At 46.2% G+C, this 12,081-nt stretch overlaps 1 protein-coding gene across 1 annotated transcript in view; it reads left to right on the top strand.

Annotated features, from left to right (window-relative positions):
• The window catches only part of ANO8 (anoctamin 8), a 90,870-nt gene extending 81,254 nt beyond the window's left edge, over window positions 1-9,616 (top strand). The window contains exons 19-20 of the mRNA XM_078775623.1: window positions 7,770-7,835; window positions 8,020-9,616. Of these exons, the coding sequence (XP_078631749.1) occupies window positions 7,770-7,835 (66 nt within the window). The 3' untranslated portion in view covers window positions 8,020-9,616. The remainder of the gene's footprint in view (window positions 1-7,769; window positions 7,836-8,019) is intronic.
• Window positions 9,617-12,081: the final 2,465 nt, after the last annotated feature.

Below are 12,081 nucleotides of genomic sequence, written 5' to 3'. Positions count from 1 at the left end.
TAATAGAATACCCCTGTTCGATAGTTATATCTTATTCTGTGTTTTAGAGTAAGGCTGTGTCTCCCATTAATTGAAGTACTCCATTGCACCAGTGAAAGAGAATAGATCCCCTTTCATTCCCATCCCCAAAATCTCCGTTTCCTTTCACATCCCCTTTCGTCATTGCCGAGCCTCGATTGCCAATTACCTCCCCTCCAAAACCACCATTGAACAAGTGCTCGGGTCGGGGAAGAGGGGCGTGCCCGCCCGTCGTCATCAAGGGCGGAGCCAGAGGGTCGCATGACCAACCAGGGCCGAGGTGAGCACACCGATGGGCGTGTCCTGAAGGCCGGCGGCTTGATCGCTGGAGGCGCTATAAAGGCGCGCGCGCAAGAAGCGTTGTGTGGTCAGTTGGTGGTTAGTTGGTTGCGTTGGTTGCGGTGAGGAGTCGGTGGTGGTGGTCAGTTGGTTGCGTTGGTTGCGGTGAGGAGTCGGTGGTGAGGAGTGAGTGGACCAAGAAAGAGTTGAGGGTTTGGACCAGACGAGTCAGACAAGTCCTGGGAAAGCAGCGGAGGCCACAGCAGCAACAACACCCAACAGCCACTTGGGGCCTGGACGGCGGTTTTGAGCAAGGCCGTGACGGAACGGCGGCTGCTAAACGCGCCGATCGTGCTGCAGGACCCCCTTGGACCTTCCTCTCCCTCCAGCCATCCACCTCCTGCCTTTCCACCCTTCTTGTGTACGTGAGTTTGTTTTGTTTGTTCTGTCCCTGGGTTAATTAAGTCTGTATAAGCTAGTATTTGCACTGTGTCACCTGCGTCTTATGTGTTGTAAATAAACGTGACTGCTCTCTTTTTGCTTGTGTGTACAATAAATCCAATTACTCTTCTGTCCGTCTTCTCGTTTTATTCCTTTTCCTCTTTGCATTTCGTCGTTTTAGAGTTTTCCAGATTGGGCAGCTGCGGTGCGATACGGCCAAAGTTCTGGGTGAATCGGGTGAGTCGGGGAACAACTGTTCGGTCGCGGAGCCTTCGCTCGGCAAAGTAACATCTAAACCGCGATCAGTAACAATATGTTTGCTCATGGTGGCGTGTGTCTTGATTAATCCTTATTTTCCTTCCCTCCATGGATGCTTCAAACTCGGTAGTCATTCTAACCAGTTCCGGCCCAGCCACCATCCATCTTCTAAGAGCATTTGGATTTTGAGTGAGTCCAACAGCACCACCGTCACTCTTCACAGCAGCATTATTTTGCTCATGAGCCTGGTCAATGGCCATAGATGAGAAAACGCGTTTTGTCTTGTGAACTGTGAATTTGCCATTGGTGAATTCAGTAGCAATATCTGGGTGTGACTTGCTAAGACTCATAATGTCTCGAATGTGGACAGGCACCCATCGTGCATAGTTGGTGTGGTCCATGCTGAAAAATCATGGTGCAAGCTGTGTGAGGCTGTCCATGTACAGGGGGAAGTTTGCTGTCCTCAGTGACTTGACAAACGTTAAGAGGAGGACTTCCAGTTGAAGAGTGATGTGCCAGAATTGGAACTGTGGCACATCTCGAATTCGTTGACCACACCAGTCATCAAAGGATTCAGGATGGCTTTCAGACTCCAGAGACTCTGTGTAATGGGCGTAAGATTTTGTCAGTAGGATATATAAGCTGCTTGCTGTCACTTGATGCGCATGTCTGGTTCTTGTAACATGAGATGCATGCAGAAATGAATCTGCAGTTCCAGGAGAAGCAACTTTGGCCTGAACCAGGGCTTCCACCCATCCAGCATCTTCCAGCCAGTCTCCGATCACTTTTAGTCCAGCCATCTCTATATGCAGCCCTCCCAAGATGATGACGAAATGATCTTCCCCGTACATTGATGGCCAAGTCCACTGTATCTGCTTGGAGATGGTGTAGAGTGGTTGATCCACAGTGATCACTGGTTTCTGTCCTTGGTTGACTTCCATCACAGCTTTTTAAATCACGTCCATGGAGTGCCGTATCATACCAACAGACTTGGAGTTGTCCGGAAAGAGGGGAAGTAGTGCTGTGATCGCCGGCAGATTATCTTGTCCTGACTCCTTACTGGCATGGTAGGTTGCCCATGATAAGTTACTGTCACTTTGTGGGATTTCTTGATACCTCTGTTTCACAGTATCCAGCCATCTGTAAATTAAGCAAAGTACATTAGAATTGTCAGAAAACAAGCAAACATTTACTCATGGTATAACAATAATGTTATTGCATCACGTTCTTATGGCATGGTATTATGTTAGAATGTTACAAGTACTCACCCATACTCTTGGTGCAATGCCTGGGTGATCTCCTGCCCATCACTCTTCAATGGACCATCAGCCTTTGGGAGTGGAGGATCCTTCCGAGGTAACACCAGCGGACGAACACAGGTGTAGGACTCTGGGAGCTCTGACAGTGTAGTGGTAATAGATGGCTGTTCGAGGATGCTGTGTTCCCTGCGGTCCGTCCCATTATTTTGCAGACTGGGGTGCTGGAAAAGTGATATCCCAGTACCGTGAAAGGAATCTGTCGACGTTGTGGAGCTCGGATTGTGGTCGATATTATCAACCGCTGCCGTTGTGAATAAGCCCTCGCGTAGATTGGGTGGACACACTACCTCATCTCGGTGATACTGCTCACACACTCTGTTTCCCATGGATGTGGAGATTGCCATCACTCGGTCATAGGAGATGGACAGTCCGAGATCAAACAGCATCTCCATGAGGTCACGTTTCCGAGTTCTTGCATGGACTGTGAGTCCCACGTAGATGGGCAATGGGGTTTCTCTGTCTTTGTTGTGACGCACAGTAGTACTTCCCACTCTGCGACGGATGGAGCTATTGTACTGCAACAACTGAGCTGTGCTGAGGGTTGCTTGGGTTACACCATCACCTGATTGAGACTTGATGTTGGGGCCGTCGAGGATCATGGACACCAAAGTCAACAGTGACTGAGGTACTGATTTTACTTGGCAGTCCTCATCAAATGAACCTGTGAATGTAGCTGCAGTTTGGAACATTTCTCTACGTAGTATCTCCGCTGCCCTTGCAAGACATATGGCTTCGTCATCGTAGTCTTCTTTGCAGACTTTACGGAGGGCAGGTCCTACATCTTTATCAAATGCAAGTAGTATATCACGCCCTTCCTTATGAGCCGTAAGGTCTGGGATTTGGGCCAGGATACGATTTTTTAACTCTGTGCTATGTTGTCTGACAAGCTGCTCCACTCCAAGTTGTTCTAGACGATTAGAATAAAGTTTGACGAGATCTGCAAGTTTAAAGACAGGGGCATGCTCTTCATCTATTCTTGTTTCATCGATAAATGACAGCAACTCGGCTAGTGCAATCCCATGGTTGACTTTATCAGTTGTGTCCATCTTCTGTTTATCTTGTAATGATTTAGTTTTGTTGTAAAGTGAAACAAGACACCTTGGATGATATTTTGCATCTTTTGCGACCATGTCCCCAGCACTCAATTTTGCAAGTAGCCTCTCGTCCTGCAGGTCTAAGGCACATCTTCGTACGCGTGAGTCTAGACGAAAAGTTGATGCCTCACGGAGTGGTTCGGAAGTTGACACATCTTCGCATAAAAAACAGACATCCGATGCTGCCACTTCATGATGAGCGACTTGACGAGTGTATTTCTTGGATGGAGTAGCATCAGGGTCGCAACCCTGTGTGCATTTCCTTTTTTCTGCTCGTTGTAGTTTTATATTATTGAATTTTGTATGGCAAGATTTGTGCCACTTGGCATTGTTCTCCAGAAACGTAGCTTCAATGCCATTCCCGTCATCAAGGCGTCCTAATTCTAGTGGCATCGGTAATTCGTGAAGTTCATTGAAACGTCTGATGTTGAAGGCAATGGTAGAATAACCAACTCCAACATCGTGCCGTTTTGATTCTGCTGGGCATTGCAAACTTTCTCGTGTGATTTTTTGGCACAAAACGCACTTGTTCCAATCCGTCTGTACCTGCGCCTTTGATTGTCCAGGTTGCAGTGGATCCACTAGCTGATAACTCTTAGACATTTCGCTGTTCGAAACACCAACTGAAAAAAAAGATAAGATACGATAACAAGTTGCAATAAATAAATAAAAACTTTATTTAATTTGCTAATTTGCACTTTACTTAATTTGCTAATTTGCACTAATTTGCATAAAAATGATACGTGGGACATTTTTTCAACTATTTAACATAGCAAATCATTTTCTACACATTTTTTCCTATCTATAGACACCAATGAGAAGTATATTTCGGGGGGGTGCACGAGACCCCTATCTAGCCACTAGACTAAAAGCGGCCATTTTGTAAAATGGCCGCCACGGCTACCATAGGACGTTTTCGCGGTGGGTCCATATCTGGAATTATTCATTAGACTATTATCTATGACTGTGCCAAATTTCATGCTTGTACGTATAAACCCACAATTGTTACACCTATCTGCCTGACTAGTAAGGGAGGCATTAAAAGAGAGGCTGAGTAGGGTCGAGGATGCTGTGGTTGAGCTTGAAAGTGGTTGGATGTCAATGAAAGCTAGTCTGTTGGGAGCCGTTGGTGAGGTATGTGGATGGACAAAAGGACCACCGAGGCACTCGGAAACGTGGTGGTGGGATGATGAAGTTGGAAAGAGGATTGACGAGAAGAGGAAGAAGTTCAAGGAGTGGCAGAAGGCGAAGGGTACGGGAGCAGAAACAGCAGAGCATGAAAGTTATAAGGCAGCCAGGAAGGCTGCAAAGAAAGAGGTAGCAAAGGCGCAGGAGGCATGTAGGAAAATGTTCGGAGAACGCTTGGATTCGGAAGAGGGTCAGAAAGCAGTATTCAGGATTGCAAAGCAGATAGCGAAAGAGAGGTGTGATGTGATGGGGGTGAGTTGCTTGAAGGATGAAGTGGGACAAATCGTTGTCGACCCAGATGGAATTAAAGGAAGATGGAAAAGATATATGGAAATGCTGTTGAATACAGAGAATGAATGGGATGGCAACATAGAGAGTAACCCAGTTTTAGGACCGGCAGAGAAGATAACTGAGAAGGAAGTTGAGGAAGCGATAAAAGCAATGAAGGGTAGAAAAGCGGGAGGGCTGACGGGAGTTGTGGGAGATATGTTGAAGGCAGCAGGAAGTTGGGGTGTGAAGAGAATGACAGAGATCTGTAATCTGGTGGTGAAAGAAGGCCACATTCCAGTGGATTGGGAACTGAGTACCCTCGTCCCTCTATACAAGGGGAAAGGTGACCCTCTGGAGTGTGGCTTGTACCGAGCGATAAAGTTATTGGAGCATGGAATGAAGGTATTGGAAAGGGTGTTGGAGAGGAGGATAAGGAAGAAAGTGAAGATCGACGAAATGCAGTTTGGATTCATGCCAGGAAGAGGAACGACAGACGCGCTTTTCATTGTGAGGCAGTTGCAGGAGAAGGACATGGAGAAGAGGAGGAGGTTGTTTCTTGGGTTTGTTGATCTGGAGAAAGCATTCGATCGGGTTCCACGCAAAGTATTGACATGGGCATTGAGGAAGTTAGGAGTGGAGGAATGGTTGATCAGAGTAGTGATGGCAATGTACAAAAGAGCGCGCACAGCTGTAAGGACGAAGGACGGGAACAGTGGTGAGTTTGGGATGAAGGTGGGAGTGCATCAGGGGTTGGTACTAAGTCCACTACTATTTGTAGCTGTGATGGAGGTGCTGGCTCAGAACGTAAAGGAGGGTTTACCGTGTGAGTTGTTGTATGCAGATGATCTGGTGTTGATTGCGGAAAGTATGGATGGACTGAAGGAAAAGATGAACACGTGGAAGGAATGTATGGAGACAAAAGGTCTGAAGGTGAATATCGGAAAGATGAAGGTGATGGCAAGTGGTAAAGCATGTGGTGAGGTGGAAAGAACTGGGAAGTGGCCCTGTGCTGTGTGTAGGAAGGGTGTCGGAGTGAACTCCATTCAGTGTACAATGTGTGCTGAGTGGGTTCATCAAAAATGTAGTGGTCTGAGAGGGTCATTAACCAGTGTGGCAGCTACATTCAAATGTAAGGTGTGCACAGAGGGAGCTGCAGATGGAGGAAATGTTGAGTTGGATCTTGGAGACAGCGTGAAACTGGAAGGTGTGAAAACATTTTGCTACCTCGGAGACATGCTGAATGGAGAAGGTGGATCAGACTCGGCAACGGTTGCTCGAGTGAGATGTGCATGGAAGAAGTTTCGGGAATTGAGTGGTGTGCTGATGATGAGGGGAGTGTCGTTGAAGCTGAAGGGAAAGGTGTATGCTGCATGTGTGAGAAGTGTTATGATTTATGGGAGCGAGACATGGGTAATGAACGTCGAGCAGCAACGAAGGATGGAAAGGGTGGAAATGCGAATGGTTCGACGGATGTGCGGAGTATCGTTGAGAGAGAGGAAGACAAATGATGAATTGCGAAAGATGATGGGAATAGAGCCTGTGATTGATGCTGTGAAGAGGAACAGGTTGAGATGGTTTGGTCATGTGTTGAGGAAGGATGAAAGTGACTGGTTGAGAAGAGTGATGGAAATGAATGTAGAAGGAAGTAGAAGACGGGGAAGACCGAGAAAGACTTGGCTGAAGATGGTGGAAGAAGAAATGCGGGCAAGGGGGTTAACAAGGAGAGATGCAGAAAATAGGGCAAAATGGAGAAGATTGTCATGGGGACCGCAAGGCTAACCCCCGCTCTAGCAGGGAAAATGGCCTTTTAAAATGCATGTTGTTGTTGTTGTTTTTGTGAATATTTCCATAACAGAGAACCAACCTTGAATGAAACAGGTTGCCGCTGTGTCTCAGGGTGTCGAGGTTACCACACTGAACACTCATGTAGATGCAGTTCAGCAGAATGATCTTGAGAAGAATTGTGTCCGTGTCTGTGTGTACACACTTGTAATGACAACAGATGGATTTGGGGAGATGGACTCTTCCAACAAACAAGACCTCCATGATCATTTCCCCTGCAGGTTCTTTGGTTGTTGTTTGCCATGTGCTGCTTCACTTAAATCTAAGTTTGTAAAGCCATCTGTAATGAAATATGAGGTTTATAGCGTGTGTGTGTGTGTGTGTGTGTGTGTGTGTGTGTGTGTGTGTGTGTGTGTGTGTGTGTGTGTGTGTGTGTGTGTGTGTGTGTGTGTGTGTGTGTATACAGTATATATACACTTACATATTGGTTCACGAGTTATCAAACAGAGTGACCACTATATTCGTCATGGGTGTGTGTCTGTCTGTGTGTCTGTGTGTCTGTGTCTGTCTGTCCGCAGCATAACTACCCGATTATATCATCCGATCTTGATGAAACTTGGGTGGGAGGTTGATATCATGATCTAGTTGTGTCCTGCCTAGAGTGGGCGTATTGCACCCATTGTGGGCGGAGCGACGCCCAAAAAAAGATGTCTTTTTAGGGGGTAATCGAGTTCAAGCTACATCTTCTCCGAGGGGTTTGGTGGAATCTGACAGGGGTTTCGGTATTTGGTTAGGCCAATGTCATGTGTCTAGCCCCACGGAGCTCGATTTTTCATTTTCGCCCCAAGGTCAAGGTCACAAGGTCACGAAATTTAGAAAAGTCGATTTTTGATGGTTTTATTACATTGTTCGCTTCCTGATCGGGCGAAATGTCGTACATGATCCTATATTATCACATACATCATGAAATACAAGTTTTCCAACAAATTTCAGAATATTCGACCTTTAAAGGTCACAAAGGTCAAATTTTCAAAGTTGTCGGAATTGAACCGCATTTTCGGTATTGTGCAGCTAACTAACCTCATAACTGATTATACATTATTTTCTATCTCATTTCAAGGTCAGTAACCTTCGTTTGGCTCTTAAAGGCCTGCGCACGCAGTGCATTGGGGCCCTTTGTATATAGGTATGTACACCGTATGTCGGGGGCAGACACCTGCCACGTGGGCCCCCGACCCCCCCAGTCCGGGCCCGTTTCGGTTATAGTCCGTCCTTTGTCATTGAATACCGCTCGCTCGTGAACCATCGTCGTCTCCTGACTTGTATTGAATTAATAACATTTTTCTAATTGCACAATTTTGTTTCCACAGAAGATGGACCAGGAAAGGAAGTCAAGGGAAATGAAGAGGAATGCAAAAACACCAATTAGCCCAACAAACAGTTACACTTCAATGTGATTACTTTAACAATAAAAACATCGATTATGAAATGATGAGGGACAGATTTACATTTCTGTATAATATAAAAAGTTCGCACAACATTCATCTGGGTCTGATGTACCATATTGTGTTACAAAGCGTCAGTGCCGAGCGACTTACTGAGCTCGCTGGGTTATACTAGGGTGTTTGCCATTGCCTTCCCAGCAATAGTTGGGGCAGGAATTTGGAATTTGGCCATGGTGCTGGATAGGTTTGCCAACTCTTCACAAAGGACAATGTAGGGTCTTTAGCATCCACCAACGAATTCTGGCAGACATGTTCGTTTAGCGTCCATCCAAGGGACGGCCTGCGTAACACCAGGATGACAGTATATAGTTGGCTCGGGATTCAAACTCAGGTTAGAAAGCTTAGAAGCAAGTGTGCATACCTCTAGGCCATCCTTCCAACCATGGAGTGGACAAGGCCTGATTTAAAAAAAATAAATCTGTAGAGTGGAGAAGACCCGATGAAAAATGGTATTGAGAGCAACACCTGAAAAACAGTAACAATTCACGGATCATAGTCCCGTGGCTTCACTTACAAAAGGGCCGTGTTTGTACACTAGTTTGAACACTGAAAATCTAGGAAAAGTTACAGCGGAATTCTTGTGGAAATTAAAATCCAGGCTAACTGCACACGTCAACTCCTTTCTTCCTCACTTCTCCCATCTATGGAACCACCTTTCAGAGGCCATTCTTTCCCAATCTTTCCTCCAGGCCTTCAAGTAGACATTGCTCTGCCACCTCACGTCAGCCTCCATGTTGACACATGATCTTTATTGCACCCCTCTCCCTCTCCCAATGAGCCCTTTCAACCAAACTCTTTTACTTCCTGATTCCAGTGTCTATCCCCAACCCTCTTCCCTCTCTCCCTTTCCTGTTCATTTATCCCCTTGGTAGTTGTGCCAAATTTTTGCCCCACTACCGCACTGTCTGCTACACCTAGCTCTTTCATGAGCCTCACTCTTGTAAAGGAAAAACTAAAGTCAAGAGAGCTGGTTGTACTTGCAAGCTGATTGCACATATTGATGAATCTTGGTGTGAGGAAGACAGACCAATGTTGAGGTTGGCATATCTGGTCCAGTTGCACAATAACTGATTGAGGACACGAGGTACAGGTGATGAAAATGTGCAGCAACAAGACTTGAGGATGAAATTATATCACAACTGCCTGATCTCCGCAGACGCACAAGTACCTGACCTCTCCGCACACACCAGTAAACATCGTTGGGGTACGAGTTTGTTTTTCCTGTTTGATAACGATGGAGCAGACCTTCTCAGGGACTATGGTATTGATCCTCTCCAGATTGCAAATGTAGCCAAAATAGTGTGATGAACCCACGCACGCGAAGTGAAAAGCAACTGGTTTGTGTCTGTCCGTCTCTCTCAGTCTACAAATGTCAGTTTATGATTGAGGAACAACTTAATTTCAATTGAATGTTATATTTTGAATATGAATGGAAACATGAATCGGAAAACAAATTTACCGTTTCACGGTACTTTGTCTATGAGTTTGTTCTGATCACAAATGCACAGAGAGAAGTGACTTAATATTGTCCCGTGACTGCTCTCAGTTAAGACCGATAGTAAGCCACGGATGGAAACGAGCGTTAATGAAGGCGTTCAACTCCAATTGATGGTGGCCAATACGCGAGGAGGAAGAAGAGTACCAACTTACCTGGACGGCCTTGATGATGTCTTCACCCTTCCAAAAGTAACTCAAACAGGAACGGGTTAAAATGTAAAAAGAAAACAATGAAAAGATTTATTCTAACGGAATTCCGGGACAAGAGAAACGCGACGATAAAATTAAAACCTAATTTGGGATCCCACACACTAGACTTGCACACAGACACAGGACGAAATAAACTAGAAAAAATAATGGTGTGGGATTATCGTGCACTTAGCTGTGAGCGGCTTGAACCTTGTCCGAAAATCGTTCAGGCCCCCCGTTCCCACACGGGGAGAAGGCCGCAGTCCACTCGGTTCCACTCGCTGCGAGGCCTCGCCGGCGTCTCACCCACCTCGGCCTCGTCATGCTCCAGCAGCAAGTAGAGCTCGTCCACGCGTCGTTTCTGCCTGGCAAAACTGCCGCTCTCCGTCTGCAAAACTCGGCACGTCTCCTGGTGGCGTCTCCAATCGCTGCCTGGAGCCCGCTGTCCTGGTATCGTTTCTCGCGAGGTCTGGAACGAGGTACACGAGCCGAGGGCAGAGGACAGTGTCAGGAAGGTAGCAAGAGGAGGAGGGAAGAGCGTCGCACGAGGGAGAGAGAAAATGTCGGCCAGGGAGTTCTTTTATCACCCGTGGTCTGACATCATCGATCCTCCCTTCCAATCAGTCCGTCGCCTCTCAACCTCTAGAATGTTCTTCCCACGTTAGTCCTTCACCATTGGCTGAGCGCTTCACGCTCTCCTCCTCATGCCATCGGTCGGTGGCCAATCAGTCCGTCGCTTCCTTCTACCAATCAGCGGGTCGCTCCTTGCTCCGCCCCTGGCCAATTGCAAGTCCTTCCTTACTCTGGCCTTTCATTGGTCGACTCCTGCCCAATAGCGTGTCCTTCTGGTTGTGGCTTTCGGCCTGCCTGTGCAATGTTTTATAGCCATGTTGGTGCAATGCGTGGGCGATTCCTGCCTGCACTTCCGGTGAGTTTTATTGTGGGGGGAATTTAATTAACATGTGTGGTGCTAATGGGCCTTTCCTGCTCTACGTGTCTAGTGCGTTGCCATACGGGACAAAGGATAAATCACAAGGTCTCACGGACCGGGGAATTAACATAATCCCTACTCTAGTTAACACAAGGCCATCCTTGTATGACCACAAATATACGAGCTTAATCTGACATCCGGGTTAAACAGGTCTTCTACTTATGTACATCGAAATGGTTCTTCTTCTTCACGACAGTCGGAGCATGATACCGACACAGATCTACCTGATCCATATATCACTCTACCCCAAAAGTCATAACAATATTTTTACTCTGTCTGCCTGCCTGGCAATCAAAGAAAATTGAAAATAATTCCAAACAGAAAACACACCGTTTTAAGGACATCACCATGGACACATACAACAGGCATGAGGAACTAATGTAACGTGTTAGATAGGATGATGCTATAGATCCTGGAGAAAACCATGGTAAAAGCCGGAATTAATTTATTTGTACGCTTTTAAACCTCTTTAAACCTTTATTTAAATTTAATTGTAAACTTAAACACTGTAGAACACAAATCACATTCATAACACTTCCAAAAACCATGCTATATATCGATATATAGTGTTACGGACACGACTTAGATGTTGCTTGACCGAGTGGAATGGCCGCCGTGTTCGCACAAGGCCATGCCTTGGATATGGATCGGGATATGGATATGCCAAATGTGGAATGGATATGGAATGGAATATTGGAATATCGTGCTGTATACATTCCGAATTGTGGAATATGGAATGGATATGGATGGAGGCCAAATCCCATATCCGCAACATTAGCATGAGCCAATGAGCCAATATATGGTATCATTGGCCAATGAGCCAATATTCTACCCCCGTTAATACATCCCAAATCCACCTCTTTGAATCTCCGACTTCATTCTGGAAATTCCTAGCTCCTAGCAATGTCCATTTGTTATATTCCGTGTACCACTCGCCCCCCCCCCCCCCCCCCCGCCAACAACCTCCAGCCCTCTCCCTTCCATAGATCTCCCGATGTCCCTGCTCTCTACTGTTGTGGTTGTATGTTTCCCTCTCTCTGCCCCTCTTGTCTCCCGCTCCCTTCATTTTATGTTTTATGTGTCTGTTTGTCTTTTTTTGTGTTTAATGCGTTAGCTCTTACACGAGCCTCGACTTTGTATACAAAAAAAAAAAAGAAAAAAAAAAGAGGGCGTGGCATGTGAGGGTACAGTATCGGGTACAGTATCGGGTTCTTCCTCATGAAGAAGAGGCCGCCGAAATGGCAGGTACC

The sequence above is a fragment of the Myxine glutinosa genome, chromosome 4 (genome assembly GCF_964187855.1).
Source record: "Myxine glutinosa chromosome 4, kmMyxGlut1.1, whole genome shotgun sequence".
In the NCBI taxonomy this organism is placed as follows: domain Eukaryota; kingdom Metazoa; phylum Chordata; class Myxini; order Myxiniformes; family Myxinidae; genus Myxine; species Myxine glutinosa.
This window is presented reverse-complemented; position numbering and strand designations above follow the sequence as displayed.